At 43.0% G+C, this 20,636-nt stretch overlaps 1 protein-coding gene across 1 annotated transcript; it reads right to left on the bottom strand.

The window, feature by feature from the left end:
• Nucleotides 1-241: 241 nt before the first annotated feature.
• On the bottom strand, nt 242-19,017 carry rnf34b (ring finger protein 34b). Its single transcript, XM_069673447.1, has 8 exons — nt 18,921-19,017; nt 12,804-13,022; nt 8,257-8,769; nt 5,204-5,266; nt 4,905-5,106; nt 4,789-4,812; nt 4,559-4,600; nt 242-2,299 (listed from the first exon to the last, which is right to left on the bottom strand). Exons 1-8 carry the CDS (start codon nt 18,924-18,926, stop codon nt 2,115-2,117), a joined length of 1,254 nt encoding a protein of 417 aa, XP_069529548.1. The 5' UTR covers nt 18,927-19,017; the 3' UTR covers nt 242-2,114.
• Between the last annotated feature and the right edge of the window lie 1,619 nt (nt 19,018-20,636).

Below are 20,636 nucleotides of genomic sequence, written 5' to 3'. Positions count from 1 at the left end.
CCAATCAGAAGAAAGCAGGCTTGTAGGGGGCGGGGTTTCTTAAAGGGACAGAGCTGACCGAGTTGTTTCAGGCAGAGGCTGTATGAGGGCCTGCACAGAGCAGTTGTTTTTAACTGAAGTGATGTTAAGCTACTCCACATAATTAATTACAGAAGGAAGCTTGAAGCTTGAAATGAGAACAACACCCCTCCTTTAATAAGTGACAGTATAAATGAAGAGCAGGTTTTACTGTCTGGTTTGTAATACTGCATTTTATTGAATCTAATAAATCATTTTCTCTTGTTTACCAAAATAAAAAGGTTCAACATTCCAAAATATAAAGATCCAGGATTATGAGTGCTCATGATGACCTCTACTCTGATATTACTGTAGCTGCCCATGAATGACATCTTCGAGAAACAGCAGCATCAACACACAGACGTACAGAGTTACAGTGTTTGTTACAGTGCAGGTGTCGGTGTCACTTTTGGATCTGAAGCAGACGACGACAACAGAAGTGCTGGAAACCAAAAACCATGACTGTTTAATGGTGAGAGAGTGACACGATCAGAGGGCCGAGGAGCTCGCCCGACCAACACCAGCAGGAATACATTCTCAAAAACGTCTTTTTATTTTAAACCTCCGCAATCAGAAGAATTTAAATCATGTCTCCCGAGTATAATGGAAAAATATACATTTAATGACTGATCAGTAAACAACAATATAAGCTATCTATGCGATTCACTTTGTAAGTTCTGTTTTTAAACGTACCACAGGCAGACTGTACACACAGATCATTTAGTGACGTCTGAGTTAAATGGATCTCATGACAAGAACACAAAAGAGTTTAGTTTGCATAACAGGTTAAAGTAAACCAGGCTTCCTCTTCCTCTCAATGCATGATGGGTATCAGGAAGGATGCCGTGACGATGGGACAAAAAGATACGTCGATGTTACACTCAGAAAAGAGGAAGTAGCACCTGTTACCTACCTAAGATTGGACACGTTAACGGACAACACAATCAAAGAAAGACACTTGGCAGACTTGGAAACTAAATGGTATTGCTTGGTGGACGTTATCGGAAATCAAAGAGGACAAACTAGTAAGACAAAAATCTCAACTAAAGGTCCACTTATGAGCTTCAGCTGCATCTCACGGTCCTCCTCAGGAAAAAGGTGATCCACATTCATATACGACCAATGTTGGCTGACACATCTCCATGACAACTGATTACACCCCATCCACCGAAGAAGCCCATGAAATAATCAGAAAGTAAACAAGCCTTGAGTTCAGATTTCTGCTGTTTCAAAGTTGACAAACTAACTTTCACTCTTTAGATGTAACAGGAATGTATTGCAGCGGTTTTCCTCCTCCTTGCTCCTGAAGAAATCACGTCCGTGCACTTTATTTTGAAGGCGACGCCGTCACAATCACAGCACAGGAAGTGCTCAAATGTTAACTTGTACACGCTTTATGTCCTACAATTCAACTATCACACCAAGCCTGCTGGTTAATGGATGCATAAACTGTGAGATCTGAAACCAAATGTGGATCAAAGGCATGACGTTTGGCACCTTACACCCTCCTGTGAGTGAGACCAGATGACCAGGTGCTTGGTAGTCGGATTAACAGATAGATAAAAACACACGAAAGTCTCTTTTTTCTGATATTGCACATCCTAAAGAACACTGAGGGAGATAACACGGTGTCATGTGGCATGACTGTGTAAACCATATTGACTCTAACCCTGGGATCTTATATTTTTTTAATCACACTGCTTCATCCCGATCCTCCTCAAGTATCCACGGGACCGCCTCCTCTCCTCTCCTCTCCTGTGAGTGAAACCGAAACAGAGAATAGAGAGCAGGAAGTGATGGCAGGGAGTTCCTGCTGTGTGTTTGTTATCAGAGAAAGAGTGTCCCGGTGCAGCTGATGACGGTCCAGCAGGAGGAGGAGAAGTGGGGTCATGAGTTAGTAAAGGAGGGGAGAACAAACCGGGTGGAGGCGAGAGGCAACAGTCTGCTTCCAGGATGTTGCTCGCGCCCGCTGCAGCATTGAACCCTGCCAGACGTCATGCACAGCAGTTCATCCTCCGCGAGAGACTCCTCCCTGACGCACAGACACACACAGAGTTTTAAGACTTGAAGACGTGCACGGCCCGCACCACGTACTGCCGGCAGATGGGGCACTCGCTCATCCTCTTTCCGCACTTGGTGCAGGTGACCATGTGACCGCACTCCAGCAGCACGCAGTCGATGATGGCGTCCATGCAGATGCGACACAAGTTCTCGTCGGCCGCCAGCTGAGCCTTGACGCCATCTGTGGAGGGACATATGAGAAGTTATTTTTAGTGTTAGCTCTTTAAACTGTTGGAAAAACACAAAGAAAAAGTGATGATTTAAACAACATTACACAAAGCAATGACAAGTGGATGACATCTCATTACATGGGACAAACCATTTTGAGCAGAGGGGTGGTGATAAACTGATGGAACTAAAGCAAGTGACAAAATTAACCTGCACATGCGTCCATACATTTTATTTACTCTGTTTTCCCGTGACAACGAGGAATTTCTGGTCATTTTCTCGTCCTGACTTATTCATCTCGTTATCTTGACATACCAACGCTTCACCACGGCAACGTCAGATGATCGTAACTCGTATCCCCAGAGTTGCAAAAGCACAAAACAAACATAGAAACAGGCTGAACGCAGCTCATTAGTGCGGACAATGGTCTGTAATATCACAGTGACCAGCCTGTTGTTTTGTTTTCTAGATTGCCAGAAAATTATCCCGTTATCACGAGAAAACAAGCTTTGTTATCTCGAGATAACGGGCCAAATTAATCAGTTATAATGGGAAAACAAGCTTTGTTTTTATAACAAGAAAAAAGAAGTTGAGAAAACTACCGGAATTAACTCGTTATCACGGGAATACAGAGTAAAATGGATGGATGGATGTCCGCTAAGGGCTTCCGTAGGGCTTTTGTGTGCATCTTTTTGTCTTTATGACTCAAAATTTGAAATGTAGATCTCTGGGATCGCGGTGTCCGGTGAAGCCAGCTGTTTTCTGTGCTCTGCATTGTTTACAGTCGAACAAGCAACTAACAGAGATTAATAAAATGCTAAATCTTTATCAGATGACCGCCTATCGGAGCCGGGATGACATTACAACAGATTGTATTCCGCCTGTTTTGCTCTCCTCTGTTTGTTCCTGCATGCAACCAAAACCTGCTGATACGTGATTGGTTGATACAACTCGGACTACAAATGCACTTCTGATGTCAAAATCTGGTCATGCAGCTTCAGATTCTGCGTTTTTATGCAAAATCTGTAAATATAAGAATAAAGCTATTTATGTTTAATGACCTGCAATTGGTTGGAAGTTACGAAAAAAATATAAGTATGTTTAAAATAGGAGTAGTGGTTCTCAACTGGTGAATCAGGACCCAAAAGTGGATGTGTGCTTGAAAAAAAAAAAACTGTTGTGGCAAAAAGTCTAAGCTGCGCTTTTATTTTGAAGGACACAGGTTTCCTTCAATGTGCGTGCAGTAGCAGTGTAGTTTAGTTACACTCTATGTATCCACTGGTTGGGTAATACCAGCTACAGTTACATTCTTGAAACTTGATGAGCCCGACAGTAGTTGCATTTATGTTGCACTTTTTTTTTTATCATATATAAGTAAAGGGAATATTTTCCCCTTATCCACCATTAACATTTTGGTTCACTATTATTGTGTTGTCTGTTGTGATTCCGTCTCAGGTCCAAACTGCACCATTTTTCATTAAATATATTTGATTGGTTGAAAAAATCTGAAATTTGAGTCGCGATTTGTCGTCAAGGAGGTGGTGGTGGGTCCTGAGGCGAGACCAGTTGAGAACACACACAGTTTTAAACCAATTGTAACACGTTCTAAATAATTGGAAAGAAAAAAAACATTTAAAAAGTTAAATGTTCACAATACTTTATTACCTATATTATTATTATTATATTATATACCTTTATTGTAATTAGTTGCTACAAAATAAACCAAAGAAAACAATCAACAGAGCAAATGATGCCGGTTCGGTGCTCACAGAAGATAAACACCTGACAGCTGATTGACGGCTCACTGGCCTCAACCTGACTCCTGCTGCTCACATCCAGTATGTCAGGGAAAAGGGAATCATCCATCTGCAACCTGTCTGCTGTCCCTGCACGTACGCCTGCCTGTTCACAGGCCTAATATGATCCTCTTTATGTCAACAAGGGATCCTCTAAGTAGCTTCACAATGTAATTACACCTGATGGAGACACGCTGCCAATGAAGTAATGTGACGGCTCATCAAGGGGTGAAAGCTCTCAGAGAGTGCATTAATGACAGGATGTGAGGCTGTCCTTCAAAATAAAATGAGATGAAGCAGACAGTAAAAAGAAGCAGGAGTGACAGAATGTAAAGACACTGATGATAAGTGACCTTAATGTGATCAAATGGAAGATGATATAAAAATGCTGCAGCGTGCCTTTAATGCTATCAGATGATGACTGTGTTCATGGAGGAGATGGAGCTGTGAAGTGGCTTTTTAAAACAACTTCTTACCTCCAACTCCACTGTTGCAGAGAGGCGGAGGATATGCAACCACTTATAGATACAAATGGGCAGTAATAGAGAAAATCTATTAGTTTAGGAAACAGTGAACGCACCATATGTGTAAGAGGCTATGCAATCACAAAACAGGAAGTAGCTAACTGCATTTTCATGTTGGGTTAAAATGCTCATAGTGTCATATTAAAAGGCAGAAATTACACACATAACAAAACAATAATTACCTGCTGTTATGCTGACATTTTCCACTGGAAGAATAAAGAAAAAAAGGTGTTTTTTTAACAATAAAAGTCAAAAATTTGATGCAAAAACAAATAAAAGCTAAAGATGAAACTCTTACTCGACTTCCTGTTCTGCTGATTTTCCCTGTACAGCCGATGCACGCGCTCCAGCAGCTCCCACTTCTCGCAGCAGCCGGAGTAATTCACAAAGTTCCTGGCGAGGATCTCCTTCAGCTGGCGCACGGAGAGGTTCTCTATCGCCTCCTCGTTGTCCAGATCAGACAGCGAGGCCCGGATCCTCCTCTGCGTCGCCGGACTGACCTGCAAGTCCACACACGGGGGGAGACAAAAGCTGCAATCACCGACGCAGTGTGCGGCCCCTGAATGCCTCATTAGTCTACAATAGAGAGTGTCGTACCTCCATCATGTTTTCAGCGGGCTCCAGGTTTAGGAGGGACGCTGTCGGAGTGTCCTCATGCTCCTGTTTGAGAACAAAACACTGAAGGTCACTTAAGGTCAAATGGCAGCATTTCACTCACTGATCAGCCAATAAAACAGGTTATTTCTACTGTTTAATCACCAAACATCAAATCACTCTTGAAGCATGTGCAGACAGAACAATATGGATGAAGAAATGTGACCTTGAACATCAAAGTTTAAAGGAAACAAAGCTTGTGGTGTCCGATTACAACTCATAGTTTCCTCCGCCTCCATATAACCATCAATGCTCCCTGTGATCTCATTCTTTAAACTGCAAATGTTCACACATCTAATGAAAGACTTTGTTGTCGCTCTTAACTCGGCGGTTAATTATTCCCTTTGAAGGTGGAGGTCAGGAATTTGCCGGATGAAAGCAGAATAAATGGAGCTGCAGAACAGCTGTTTGGTGCACAGCTCTGTTTTATTTCAGCCGTTTGTGCCCTTTGAAGAGAAGATATCGCCTCTTTATTCTTTTATCTGCTCGACAAAAGAGCGGAAATAAGTTAAATATGTGTGATATCGTGCCGTTTCTACACTGTAAAAAGTTAAATCCTCTCTTCGCCTCAGACCTGGACTGGAGTTGTGTTAATAATGTATCGTCCAGCGATGGGGTGTTAGATGTCTCCCCTCACGCAGACATGATGCCTTCGCTCGGGCTCGGCCTCCTCAGAGAGACAAACAGGAGCAGCAGCTCTGACACACGCAAAGTGCCAAACCTCTCTGGAGCACAACGTTTCTTTGACTTCCCGTTTCAACCATTTTAAACTTATGACAGAAGTAGGAAGCACTTAGAGAGCGCAGACTGCTGCACAGGCTGAACAAGCTGCTAAACTCTTTGTTTTAATAATAGAAAAGAAATGTCTACAAGACATTAAAATGTACAAAGTGATAAAAATGTGATACATGGGCCTGATTGATTTCCCTTCACTGGAACAGCTCATGAGAAAATACTGACCATGATGAGGACATAAAACTAGTCCCATGGTCATCGTTTGTACTCGCTTGTAGTCCGAGTAATATTAACCAATCACGTATCAGCAGGCTGCGGCGAATGCAGGAAAAACAGTCCGTGAGGAGAGCATTAGCAGCGGCTCTCTGATGACGATTTAGCTTCTTATTCATCTCTACAAACAGACGTCTGCATGCTAGCAGCTAACAATCTGTTCTAGATCTAAAATTCAAATTCCCTTGACGCTGTGTCACGAAAGCCGTTCAGCGTTCAGATTTCCTGACCTCCTTAAAGCATCCGAAATGATCGATCCAAACAAACGAGCATTTTAAAAGTCGTTTTCTTCTCCTCTTGAGGACAGACCTGACAAAGCCTCATTTTTACTTTTTACTAATCTGCATCATGATGTTGAAATTCCAGCAAAGGTAAGACCCGTTAATTAACGTAAATCACAATAGAAACAGTTTCTTTTTCCTTAAACAATGCAGCACAAGGAAAAGGAAGTCTTGACAGGAAGTCGTTTATCTCTAACCCTGGCTACACGCCCGACATGTTCACAAGAGGCTATATGGTCGTCAGACTATAGCCGATGGAATAAGATGGATGAGAAAATGGATTCTGCATTAAAATGTTCCCTGTACACTTGCAAAAATGGCAATTCAGTAACATAATAATAATACCTTAAAAAGAATGATTATTTGTAATTTTTATTATTATTATTGTTATTTTGGCCTTTAATGCCTTTATAGAGAGAAAGAGAGAGAGAGAGAGAGGACAGCGGTTAGTGTCAGAAACAGGTGAAGAGAGAGTGGGGCGCCGCTATGCGTTAGATTTTTTTCTCCAATATCTTGTCAATCGTCATTTCCATTAAAAATATTCAGCCTGGGGGCGCTGGTTTGGTTTAGCTCAGTTGGTAGAGCGGGCACCGCACGTACAGAAGCTACAGTCCTCGTCGCACCGATCGCAGGCTTGACTCCCGGTCTGCCGATCATTCGGTGCATGTCATCCCCCCGCTCTCTCCTCCCCACATTTTCCTGTCTCTCTTCCGCTGCCCTATCAATGAAGGCAAAAGCCAAAAACATAACATGAAGCCTGTTTCAAGGTTACACATCTAAATGAGTCTTTAATTTCAAAGCTTATATCAGCAGTACTTTGTATCTTTGTTTGATGTTTCATAAGGGAGCAGGATAAGCTCATTTCTAAATCTGTAGTTCAGATTTAACTGTAGTTGGATTTTAAGGCAGAATCTCCCCTTATTTTTATGCTTCCATAATAAATATTGATGTCTATGATCACACAATGTTTGGCCTGTTTGCAAAAGCAGTTCATTATTTTGTCTTGCAAAGATAAAAACATTTTTAGTTGCAGAGAATAATCCTAAAAACTTAAAGCCCACATGTGCTGTTAGACGCGAGGAGGGACAGATAATCTGCGGGGGCGAGAGGAGGGATGTTCTGTAGTGTTTCTGTTGTTTGGCTGCAGCTGTGACGCTGTGGGGAGTTCTCAACCTGTGGGCCTGTTACATAACAGACTCAGCCTATGTAACAGACCTAAAAAAGGCAAAGAGCTTAAGCTGCGTTGCTGGCTAGTCTGAAGGCTCTGCACACTCACACACACACACATACAGATACAAGTACACATGGCTAACACAGCTGTTTGCAGCTGTCACGTGCACAGTCAGCTGACCAGTGAAGCGCTGCAGAGCGGAGCTTTCTCTGTATGAATGGAGGAAAAAAATGAAATGTTGCAGAGAAGAATAAGGGGACGTAACAACACAGAAAACAGCAGAAGGAAGGAATAAAGCACTAAATAAAATAAGTCTAAAGATGTGCACGAGGGTGTTTGTTTGTCACAGTCACACTGAATCTTGTAAATAAGATGACTTCACCGCTGAAATTAATGATCTTTGATAGAATGAGGACAGATGTGGAGGAAGTATGGCATATGTAAATGAAGGGTATAACACACACGCACACACACACACACACACACACACACACACACACACACACACACACACACACAAACACACACACACAGACCTGGCTGGTGGTCCCTGAGCTGTCACTTGGGCTGAGCACGTCTCCCTGAGAGGCGGAGATCACCGACTGTTCAGAGGCGGAGCGTGTGGCGGAGGGAGGCGAGGCAGCCTGCGAGTTTGGGACCGAGTGCAGACTGTCCGTGTCGTCATCTCCCCCTTCCTCCTCCTCCTCCTCCTCTTCCTCCTCCTCCTCTTCATGAGTGTCCTCCTCTTCCTCTTCTTCCTCCTCGTCCTCCTCCTCCTCCTCGTCCTCCTCCTCCACCGGTCTCTGGGTTTCCCTCGTCCCCTGATGACACAGCACCAGGTCCACCAGGTCCTCCTTCTCCCTGCACGTGTCGGTGGGGATGTTGCGCAGCAGCAGGTACTGGCGCAGGTCTTTGACTCGGAGCTGCATGAGCCGGGGCCTCTGGAAGGCGGTGCCGCGCAGCAGGTGGCAGGTGGTGCAGCAGCGCAGGTTCTCCTGCAGCACCGAGCAGAGGGCGCAGAAACTCTTCTTACAGTCGCAGCAGATGTGCTGAGGGAGGGAGCGGAGAGTCAGACGTGATCAGAGTGAAGAAACATTTCCAATAACATCTAAAAAGGCCTTCTGTTAGCACATTCAACTATTTATCCTCTGTGCCACTTCTCATGAATTAATTAACATCTCCTGAAATATATCTTTAAAGATTGAAAATGGGCCAAACGATGGAAGGAAAGCGAAGCTGCTGCAACATTTAATTAGCACTGAAACGAGCAATCAGCACCATCACTACATGATTTGGTGCAGCGACTTGCCGGATATTGGCGAGAAGAACTTGGTGATAATTCAAGATAAGAAATTATGAACTTTCAGCAGAATCATTTTGTCATTTATCACATTTTTTTCCCCTTCAGATTCATAATTCATCAGCAAACTGATTAAAAAGTGTGTGTGGAGTTTTGTCTGATGTAGCGGGGGATCACAGTCGAAGCACTTTTCATCAGTGGGATTATTTTGCATGTTATCTTTATTATTTTTGCCATATAGGGAATAATTATTAATCTGCATTGTTTCATTGCTTGAGTAATTCATGACTAGGGGTGGGACAAAATACCGATACGGCAATATATCGTCGTCCTGATCAATAGGCTGCTGCCAAATATTGTAAAATTCAGAGTATAAGACGTACTTTTACAACTTTTTTTTTCCATCTAAAAAGTGGGCTGCTTCCTACATACAGGTGCGACCAAAATACCACGACAATGGCGCTATAATTTAACATAGCTAAATCTTTGTCACAGACATGCACCGTCAACGTTACCGTAGGCTGGGCACTACAGGTCTTCACGGGTCCACTGGAACTAGGACCCGGGACCCAGACGGGTTCAGATCCACGTTTTATGTGGGCAACTCGCTGTAGCGGCAATGCTGCTCCTAAACAAGCCGCGCATTTGTCGTCCATCTGCGTGACAGGAAGTGGACTTTTAATCTTAAATAACTAGTGGATCAGCATTGCTGTTTTTATCAACACGACATGGATAACAGGAAACCTGTTTGCGTTCTTGGCAAGGAGGATGGATCATATGCACGGCCAGGTTCCGAGTCTGGTTCTGGTGTGATTTATATTCTGGTTTTTATGGTACATGTCGCTCTAAACAGATTTTGAGTCACCACGTCACTACTTCATGACTCCTCGAGTCGGCACTGATGACATGAGTAACGTGAACGGAATTATTTGGCCGAATAAGAAGTTAACCAGATATCATGATGCATCCTTATAAGAATGTCTTGCAACATATCAATTATCGCTCTGACTCGTGATATCATCGTTATCGTGGGCCACGGATGGTGATTCACCCGGTGATTCCCACCCCCATCTATGACTCAAACATGCTCACTATGCTCACGCTAAAGCTTCTCAAATATGAGGATTTCTTTGGTTTTTGCTGCAACCAAACAAGCAATTTACAATTTAAATTATCTCCAAATTTAAATGTAAATTTATCTTTTAAGAGATAACATAATTAACAGATGTGTTGATAGTGAAAATAATCTTTAGATATCATTAAATCTATGACAAAGAAATAATCGTACTCATGTTGGGACTCTGACTTAAACTATTCCCCAAACTGTCACATTGTTTATCCCGTTCTCCCCACAGTCAGCCGTCTGTGTCTCCACACAGCAGAGAGAAACATTTCTGACACACATCTGAAACAGACGCTCACTTCCTGTGAGCTCCGTCACTTTCTTAGAGAGACTAAAGAAAAGAAAAAGAAACTCCAGTGCACCTCCTGGTGATGTTTGACATTTCACTGGCTCCACGCCGTCTCCTGATAGAGAGCAGCGAGTGGATTGACACTTCAAATGTTCAGGAAAGCAGGTCAGCCCGGCTGTGAACATTTTCTTATCACTCATGAACAAACGTGCTCCGGTCCACTGGAAGCACATTTCCAACCGTAACACATACTTTCCTACAATCGTTTGTTGTTAATCCCCCGGCGCTGCTTTTATTCACACTATGAAAATATCACGCTGACACACTAATGTGTGTGTGTCCGGGGAGTCAAGAGCGGTGTGTGTGTGTGTGTGTGTGTGTGTGTGTGTGTGTGTGTGAGGATAAAGTGATCTAAGAGGAAACCGCAGCGTTTCATCAGTGTCTCTGACTGCGTCTGACTGGCAGACAGACAGAAACACTCACCATTAAACTGTGACACGTTCAAATGCCAGAGTGAATGTGCACGGTGCCTGCTCTTAAAGGGATGTGACGGCGACTTTACAAGTCATGCCAAACTTTAAAGACAATTTTCCAAAACGAACCACAAATCTTTTAGGTCAAATTTCCGACTTGAAACAGCGAAGGAGGAAGTACTTAGATGGAAGGTTCTAGGACAAGACTGTTAAAATACTCCATTACATGCATTTCCTTTATTCAAGATCCCACTTATATAAAAAGTACAGCCTTGCTATAATACGTACTGAAAAATCACCACTGATATATCATTTTATTACGGAGATTGTTAACACTGTTGCATCAATGTATCAGCAGCATTTTGCTGTTGTAGATCGTCAAGGTGGAGCTAGTTTTAACCGGTATGCTAGTTTAGCTTAGCAGTTCCCAACACCCCAAAAATAAATATGTGATGTCATCAGATTAATCACAGGACAGGGAAGAAGAAAAAACTAAGTTATGCTACTTTTTTGAGAAAACATTTCTTCAGTAATGATTAAAATAAAACCATGTAGGAGGTTTAGGGGATAAATCTCTCCTCGGTGGAGCTGCTAGGAGCTACGAGACATCGGGCTGTCGTGCACCAGAAATTCAAACTTCGATACTAGTAATAAAAAACGATACTCGATACCTGTTTTGATACAACAGCAACAAAAAAAGAAATAAGATAATTTTCTTGTTTTAAATTTGCCGAAAGGCGGAGCAGACGGACAGTCAGCAGGATGAAGCGCAACTTCGGCCTACAAACAAAATCGTGGGGTTTTACGGAGGTGTAGGCGTGTGACTTTGTTGTTGAGGGGGTAACCACTGACAAACGTTCAGAACACAATGTCTTATTTCCTCACTTCCTGTCTGTGTCACTCGACCACAGCTGCTGTCTCTCTCTTTTGCTCGTGGCAGCTTTGGGTTGAAAATCTGACTGTAGCTTCGAACGTTAAAATAACAGAGATTAAATCGTTTTAAAACACGTTATTGAAAGTATCGATTCATATATTTTGACAACCATGAGACATTAAATGTCGTGTTTTATAAGCTTATAAAACATGTATGTTTCATCTAAATCTGAAAGGAAGTAACCACAGCGGACAGAAAAATGTAGAGCACTAAAAAGTACAATATTTCTATATTACTTGCAATAGAGTGGGAGTATAAAGTAGCATCAATTGGAAATACTGGAAGTCCCTCAAAATTGCACTTAAGTACAGCACTTGAGTAAGTGTGCTTTGAGAGACGTTCACTTCCATTAATTACAGAGGAGCAGGAAAATCCTCTTACAGACTTAAAACCTGCTTTAAACAAGTTTTAATCACAGTGAGCAACTTTCTGTTTCTGTATTTGTAACATTACAGAAACATCAGGGTCCTCTTTCTGCGTGTGACGACCTTTAGTGGCTGTTACTCTGTTCTATTCACGTCTGTCTGTTATTTTATTTATGTTAACTTTTAACTGGATGCTGCCGTAACATTCAGCCAAGCTACAGTCTATAAATAAAGATGAAATAAAAAACCTTGTAAAAAACAAATTGATGTAACTGATAGTGTGAATGTGTTTCCTTTCAGAGTGAAACCATATCGTTGTCATTTTGGTGGTCTCTGTTTGGCAGGTGATTCGGTACTATGAATATCGGTGTTTCCTTGAATGCACCGCGGAGTCCCTGCTCACAAGAGCACGCAATGATTACATAATTCAGACACAGAAAAACAGCTGACTAAACCTCGACTGTGAGGGATTACTGAGCAAGGTTTCCTCCCTGCACGTTGATGATCAGAAAGCGCTGACATGAAGAGAAACCGAACAGCTGCTTTTCAGTCGGATTTGAAAGATGATTAGTAAAATTAATAAGAATTGTGTGGTTTACCTTGCGTCTGAAGACAGAGAAGGCCAGTCCGCAGGCCTTGCACAGCTGCCCGGCGCTCCCTGAGCTGGTGGGGGGGTAGGTGGAGTACCCAGCGCTGGGGGCGAAGCGGAAGGGCCCGGCCCCCGCTCCGAACCCCGGCTGCTGCGCCCGCACCGTGCCCGTGCCCATCACCTCGTTCAGCAGCCCGCAGCATGACGCCCACATGGACGAGGCCCCCGCCTACAGAGAGCACACACAGGAAACTTTTACAGACATCTTATAGAGACGTTCAGAAGAGAATCAATCATGAATCATTCCAGGTTTACAGACATTAAAAACTAACATGAAATCAGGTGTTCAACTTCCTGTATATAAAATAACTTCTAATATCATTAATAAAAACATGAAGCTGATGTAGAACCATATCCAGAAGTCCTTTACTCAATGACACGATAAAGAGCTTAAGTAGACAGTCTCCCTTGTTGAGAGAGAAAATGGAGAAAGGAGATGAATGAGAAAGAGAGGAGGAGGAGGAGGAGGAGGGAGATATCAGGCAGCACATTATTGAGAGTGCTCTTTACAAGCTTTGAGGTTCCAGATAATTAGACACAAGTAGACGCTAAAAGCTGCTATTAATGACGAGAGTTAAACTCCTCAGTTAGCTGCTGCATTATTTTTACAATTTGACAAACCAGCCAGAAAGAAGCAGAGGATTTGTTACAAGTCACAACCACACAATACACACATTGTGGTGGATGTTATGCTGCGTTCATGTGTCATAGGATAAACAGAAATTAAGTAAAGTGAGCGTTCAGAGTCGGTCGGATGTTTTGCTGACCACGAGACGGGCCGGAGACAGGGAGCAAAGATGGCGTGATGGGAGCCTCGACTCCTTGGAGCATACTGATGAGGAGGAGGGAGGGAGGGAGGACAGCGAGGGGAGAATATGTCTTCTGTTGTCCCCCCCTCCCTCCCTCCTCCTCCTCCTCCGTTCTGCAGAATCAATAGCTGACACGAGCATAATGTAAGCCCTCTGTGCTCCCCGGCTCCGTGAGGAAAACAATGGAATTCACAGGGCACTGCCACATCGCTTCTTAAGGCGGCGCGTTGCTCTGACTTGTCACAAACACCCTGTGATCTGACCTCACCCATCTGCTTAGGGACGGGTTATGTAAGCACAGGAACGAGGCTCTATATGTGGAGTCACGGCGAGAAGAAGAGCAGGAGGAGGAGGAGGAGGAGGGGGGAGGTTTCCCCCGCTGCACCGAGGCAGTCAGGACGGTTTTTAAAGGTTAAATCCGTCGTTACACTGGAAAGGTTGGATAGTTTGTTGGATGGATTACCTACAGGCCAATGAGGCATCTTTAAGTAGCTTGTCCTGTCAGAATAAAAGCCTCAAAAAGTGAAAATACAGGCCAAAGAGGCATCTTTAAAGAGCTTGTCCTGTCAGAATAAAAGCCCTAAACCAAAATAAGGTCCAAGATACCATTTTTAAATAGCTTGTCCTGTCAAAATAAAAGCCACAAAACGTGAAAATCCAGTCCAAGGTGGGATCTTTTAATTACTTGTCCTGTCAAAATAAAAGCCTTAAACCTGAATATACAGTCCAAGATAGCCTTTTTAAATAAATAGCTAGTCCTGTCAAAATAAAAGCCCCAAACCTGAAAATACAGTCCAAGGTGGGATCTTTAAATTACTTGTCCTGTCAAAATAAAAGCCCCAAACCTGAAAATACAGTCCAAGGTGGGATCTTTAAATTACTTGTCCTGTCAAAATAAAAGCCCAAAACCAGAAAATACAGTCCAAGAATCTATGATAGCTTGTCCCGTCAAAATAAAAGCCCCAAAGCTGAAAATATTCAATAGACAGTGATATGAAACAAACAAATCCTCTGATTGGATAAGCTGTAAGCAGTGCATGTTGGAATCATTGCCTCATGAAAGACATTGAATGAATACATGTTCTGCCAACTGATTAAATGTTTTAGCACTAATATTTTTTGTTTCATGCCGTGTTCTGAAATCTACCAAAAGAAGCTGTTTCAGCGTTTCAATGTTCCACTACCACTCTATCTTTGTGTGCAGAATAAAACCATTAAACATAAAGACTTCAATTTGGCGCCCGTGGCATAAACTTGACCTCATGTTCAACTGCTAAAAAGTCCTTCATGTGGCAGTAAAAAACTACTAAAAGGAATATTTACTGCGTCTCCAGGAGCCGCTGCAGTCTGCCCATGAAATCAGATTTATCTGGATATGATCCAGCAGCACGAGTTCCCTCTGTCACTTCAATTAGCGCACTGTAAGCTCTGCAGGCAGGGAGTCCCGAACAAACAAGTGACAAGAGCAAACATCACATGGACTACATTGTTTTTGTTATTACTTGAAGCACTTATATTTTCTCTCCGGCTTCATCACTTAAGCTTTACCTCGGGGAAAAACCATTTTGTGTTTGTGTATTTGTCCTTCCAGTCACCTTTGGACTCTCTGAGCGACTGAACAGTTGAGATATTTCTCACACTGCTGCTTCAACATCAAACAAACAGGAGCAGCCAGCAGCTCCTCTGCGCACACAAACAAACAGAGAGGGGAAAAAGTAAGTGAGGCAGATTTAAATAGAATTTAAACCAGAGAAGGGGAAGAAAACGAGCAGGCCTCATGTGGACGAACAGCGATCTGACCTCATAAAATCAGCGTTTGAGGATCAAATCTCTAAAATTGCATCGACACAGACAAATGTGCCCAAATGGGACAGAGATGCAGACTAAATGGGTCATACGGAGACGGGATGACTAACTAGAACAGCAAGACTTTTTACCTTCTTTTAAGACATTATGAAGTGACTTTTCATTCGGTTCTGTGCATGTCATGATTTATCTACTGCTGAAACGTTCATATATGTCTTTAGTGCATCTGGAGGAGCTTTCTGAAGCCTAAGGAAGTAACCCTGATGATGTCACAAGGTGGCTCTGGCTGATGATGACCTGCAGGTTTAGGCTTTAACAGAAAACATGCATCACTATCTGGAGGCTTTGAGGAGGCAGTTCTAATTAAAGACACAATTCAGTTGATTTGTGGAAAATGTAGGATCTTAAAAGTCGGGATTATCGGGGCGCTGGTTTGGCTACAGTCCTCGACGCACTGATCGCAGGTTCGACTCCCGGGCTGCCGCTCACTTGGTGCGTGTCATCCCCCACTCTCTCTCTCTCCTCCCCACATTTCTTCAGGATTATCTTAACCTGTTTCTTTCCGTTCATTTTTAAAATCTGTATCTATCTCTTCCCCAACTTTATGGGAAGTACAGGACATCACTGAAGTACCCATATTAACTATTCATCTATGCTAGGGGTGGAAGGTAACGACAAAGTATCTATTTTGGTGTCATTTTTATGCCCTGACATTCAAACACAGCATCTTATCTTGTTGTTTGGAATGTAATTAGGAAACAAATAAATCATTATTAATGTTTTTTTTGTTAATTAGGTCAATTAAAAACCTGAAACACTTACATCAAAGGTTTGCAGCTCTGTCTACATGTTCTGTTAGAGACCACGAGTGGAAAGCATCCATGTGATCATCTCGACAGACACCCCACAGGCAGTTTTATGGTGGTTTTCACTGTAAACAGCTTCACGCATTTTACAGCTATCTTTACCATCTTTCCATCATCCACTGTCTCTGTCTCGCATTTCATTTCCTCTTTCTTTTTTTCCTCTGGCATCATAATGTCAGTCACAGTGCGAGGAGGGATTCAGCTGCCTCACTTCGGAGACAGAGGAGTGAACACTGAAAATAAACTAAATCATGACTGTCTTTCTTGTTTATCTAAAAATAATGAGAATCAATCAAATATTTAATGTAAATCTGACCTACATAAACGCTTCAGCGATGTCTGCTGCAGCCTGCAGACGCCACATGCAGACGTCCAGAGAGACGTGCACATAAAACTCTCTCTGCTGCCGGCTAAGTTTGCATTTGCGTCTGCAAAAATAACAGATTTACACAGTTTACTGCAAAAGCAGGGGAGGACGTGGTCGTGGATTTAGCCTGGAGAATTCTTCTGGTGCAGCGATATAAAAAGGCACAGGCTGTCCTGCAATATGAAACATGACTGGACTCATTTATAACCACCAGAGTCTGCTTCTGTGCCCCCGGACCCTTTTTACAGCGTTAGATATTTTGATCTACTTAAGAAGAAGTTCTCATATGATGCAGGGTGCTACATCAGTGCTACATGGTCTGAGATTTGTGCGTATTTACGTCCACTATTTACAGAATGTGCAGGGAAATTAAACTGTAAGAGGATTCTGAACGCATCGTGTGTAATAATCGAACATCCCCACAGGTCTGTCCCTGATTAAATGGCATGGATGATAACATACTGTGCAGCAGTCGCTCCTGTTTCAGATATATGCTAACTCAGTTCAGCTAACAGTGTTCCACAGGGGCCGAAAAGCTGCTTTTCAATTTAAAGCAGATTAGTCAATAAAACATCTCGCCCATGTTGTTTCCCCGGGACACAGTGGGCCGTGATGTGCGTTCGGAAAATGAACTACCGCACGGAGTGACAAATGCTTGACCTACTGCATACAAAATATCACACAAGTGCTAATTTATCTGCAGAATAATATACGAAAGTAGAATGTGTCTGCTCAGTGTGACATTTGTGTGACTAAAGCTGCATTTTGTTGAGTTTCAGCAGCAGAAAACAATCGTGACCTTAACCTGAAAAACACTGTAGTGACTCTAAAGGTTTCATATACTGCTGGTATGTTTATTCTCTCCGACTGCATCATTTATGATGATGTATAGCTTGTTGTAGGTTATGCAGCGTAGTGGAGGGAGAAGCCAGAACAATACGAGACATAGGGATGTTATTTCTAATATGCAAACTCTTAATATGTGTTTATGAACGCTAACATACTGAATATGTTTAAAAAGCTGGGTTTCAAACACAGAGGGAGTTGCATTTCTCCAAAACATACTGTGTACATTTTCAAAAGGGGTAATTTTCAGAATAAAAGCCCCTGGGTAGGTTAAATAGGCCCGGGTGGATTCTCTCCTCCGTTAACGCCACTAATGCTGTGATATTTAGACTTAAAAATATGTGACCAGGCAGAGCGGAGCAGCCGACTACTTAGCTTGCAGCTGATGCTTTGGGGAAACCCTCTGTCCTGGCACATGAATTACAGACTTTTACTTTGAAAGGTAGCAGAGTGAAGGGCATCAGAGAATAAATACTCAAGTATATGTACTTCAAAACAGAGCTAGTATTATGAGTATAATTGTACTGTTATTGTGACAACTCTTGTTCTCAGATGCGCCAGTGTATTCTCCATTCTGTGTGTACACAGAGCTGATGAGGATGTTGATGCTGATGATGAAGGTTGTAGTGACAGCCCTGCCTCCCCCTCACCTTTCACCGTGACTGTCTCCACAAACCTGCTGCCACCACCAATGACATCATCGCCATCATCTTCATCATTATCAGCTCCGAGCTCGAGCTGCCAGACAGCATCATCACCTCCTTTTCCTCCCCCCCTGTGCTGCAGCACAAACACACACACACACACACACACACACACACACACATAGCGGAAGGAGACTCCTGACACAGCTCGGTCGGACCTGAGAGGTGAATCTCTCCTCATCACACCGAGACATCCCCCAAACATCCCTCTCACTCACTCTCTGGCCGCAGTCTGGATCTCATTAGAGCGGATTAGAGCCTGACGATGAATGGACGTCGCTGCAGCGGCTTTAGTCCACTGAACTATCACACTAGGGTCAAAGCAGGCTCATTAAAAGGCTACACACTGTACCTACTGTTTGTCAGGACGGCTGGAGACGCAGGGGAAGCCTTGCCAGGGTCGCACTGTCGCCGGGAAATTAAAAAAAAAATCACACTGACAGGGTTGGAGATGCAAAGGCGAGGAAATATCAAGATCAAATCAGATTGTGTTGCTGCATAAAAACGCAAGCCTGTTGATATAACACATCCAAGTGCACGCAAACACATCTAATTGTCATTAGCATGGAGGTATTCCCTTCCTGTCGGTGCAGCATCGCGCGCAAATCTCCAAAAATCTGCATCGTCAGTGAATCCGAATCCTAAATAACCCGCAGATTCATCACGTACCTTCATTGCACCTCCCGTTTGAGGAATCTGCCGAGTAATGTCAGGACGACGACCATTGCAAGTGCACAGGGAATCAAACCATTACGTCTTCCCTCTCTCCAGCTGCCTGCCTGTGTGTGTGGAGTAAGCATAACGTAATGGCCAAGCAGAGCCGCAGCCAACCACAGCGCGCACACAGGCGCTGGTATCTTTAGCAGCCAATCCGCCTGAACACACAGCGCCGGAGTGGGCGGTCAGTGCGCGTGCGTAAAGACGCATGTGTGAGCCTGACAGACGCATCATGCTATTTTCACAGCTTCGGTGTATTCTGAGGTGAATTAGCATTTTTTTTTTTGTCTGATAAGGTGCTCAGCTGCACAAGAATGAGTCACGAAATTGGAATCTGTTTTTTTCTTAAAGGTTTATTTTTTATCTAAAATATTTTGAATTATTGATTTTGCTGCAAAGGCAAAATAAATAAAAACTGTCCTTTTTTAGCAGCTTGAGGACATTTTTTTTTTCACGGTTAAAGTCCAATCAGAGGATGGATTACCATCCAACACACGGAGTGTTTGTTTTGTACCAAAACTAAAAGCGTCCACAATCTTATTTACCGCCATATTTAGCCCACAGTACGTGTTTGCATGTGTGCATGCACGCATGCATGTGACTGTGCGCGCGCTGTCTGCAGTAAGGAGATTAAAGGGGTTTTCTTCCATTACATCCTCAGTACCACTGTGAGCCCGCAGGGGGCAGCAGATAGCTCTTCCACAGCATCATTATTATCACTCAGACATAAGTGAGCCGCAGGGGAGGAAGGCTGCTCGTGCTCTTCATTATGCTCTCGCTGTATAATGCAGCCGAAATCAAACAGAGTTTAGAAGTTCTGCAGCTGTTGCAGCAAAAGTGCTTTTAAGGTGCTGAGGAATCACAATGATGCAAATAGAGTTTTATGCTGCTGCCTGAATCGCTTTAAGTTCTCTGCCACTTCCACAACATCAAACAGTCACCAGACGATGTTGATTTTATTTCACACAAGCACATTAAAAGATGTGCGCAGGCCTTCAGGCCAACAGTGACACACTTTACAGCTTTAGATTTGGCCTCAATATTATGTCCCAGGGCTTAAACATCAAAGTTGTGTTAAAGTATGGACGTGTGCAAACTCATTCTGTCATTTAAAAAACGCAGACAAATCACCAGTGTAGGTACATGACTTCACTTTACTACTTATCTTTTCAGCAACGCCGACACTTTCTTTTTATTTGACCTATTTTTTCCACATTTTTATCTCTCTATCTCCTTTCAGAAATTGGATAAAAATATGATTGTGTGGCCAAAAGCTTAAAATACTTACTAAATCAACAGCAGCATCTTTTATTTCCAATAACAGTGACCCCATTTCTGTGGATAATCCACAGAGCCCACTGTCAACAGTTTAAGGGACTATTTCTTCAGGAAAAGTAGATCCAATGAAAACGCTCAGAGGATAATCTTTAGTAACTAGGACAATGTTTCTGTCTCTCTTCTATTTTTGCTGAAGTTGATAAATGCGATTGTTGATGCTATGAGCAACAAAGAAATGATATTTGAGTGAACCAACCCTTTAAATTGAGCCCTTTCATTATATCCATTGTTATCTATAACACTCATCCTGTTAAGGGGGCTGGAGCCGATCTCAGCTGTCATTGTGCGAGAGGTTCGGTTCACCCCTGACTCTTTGCAGGATGTTGCATC

The sequence above is a fragment of the Semicossyphus pulcher genome, unplaced genomic scaffold (genome assembly GCF_022749685.1).
Source record: "Semicossyphus pulcher isolate SPU_LCO1_2020_fin unplaced genomic scaffold, fSemPul1.0.p SCAF_22, whole genome shotgun sequence".
NCBI lineage: Eukaryota > Metazoa > Chordata > Actinopteri > Labriformes > Labridae > Semicossyphus > Semicossyphus pulcher.
Note: the sequence above shows the minus strand (reverse complement) of the source record. Positions and strands in the feature narration are given on the sequence as shown.

Excerpts from the sequence above, each read along its gene's own strand:
- rnf34b (XM_069673447.1), bottom strand. Across the intron at positions 5,267-8,256 it reads GCTCAGGGACCACCAGCCAG|GAGCATGAGGACACTCCGAC; the intron begins GTCTGTGTGTGT and ends GTTCTCAAACAG. Across the intron at positions 2,300-4,558 it reads CTGCAACAGTGGAGTTGGAG|ATGGCGTCAAGGCTCAGCTG; the intron begins GTAAGAAGTTGT and ends GTCCCTCCACAG.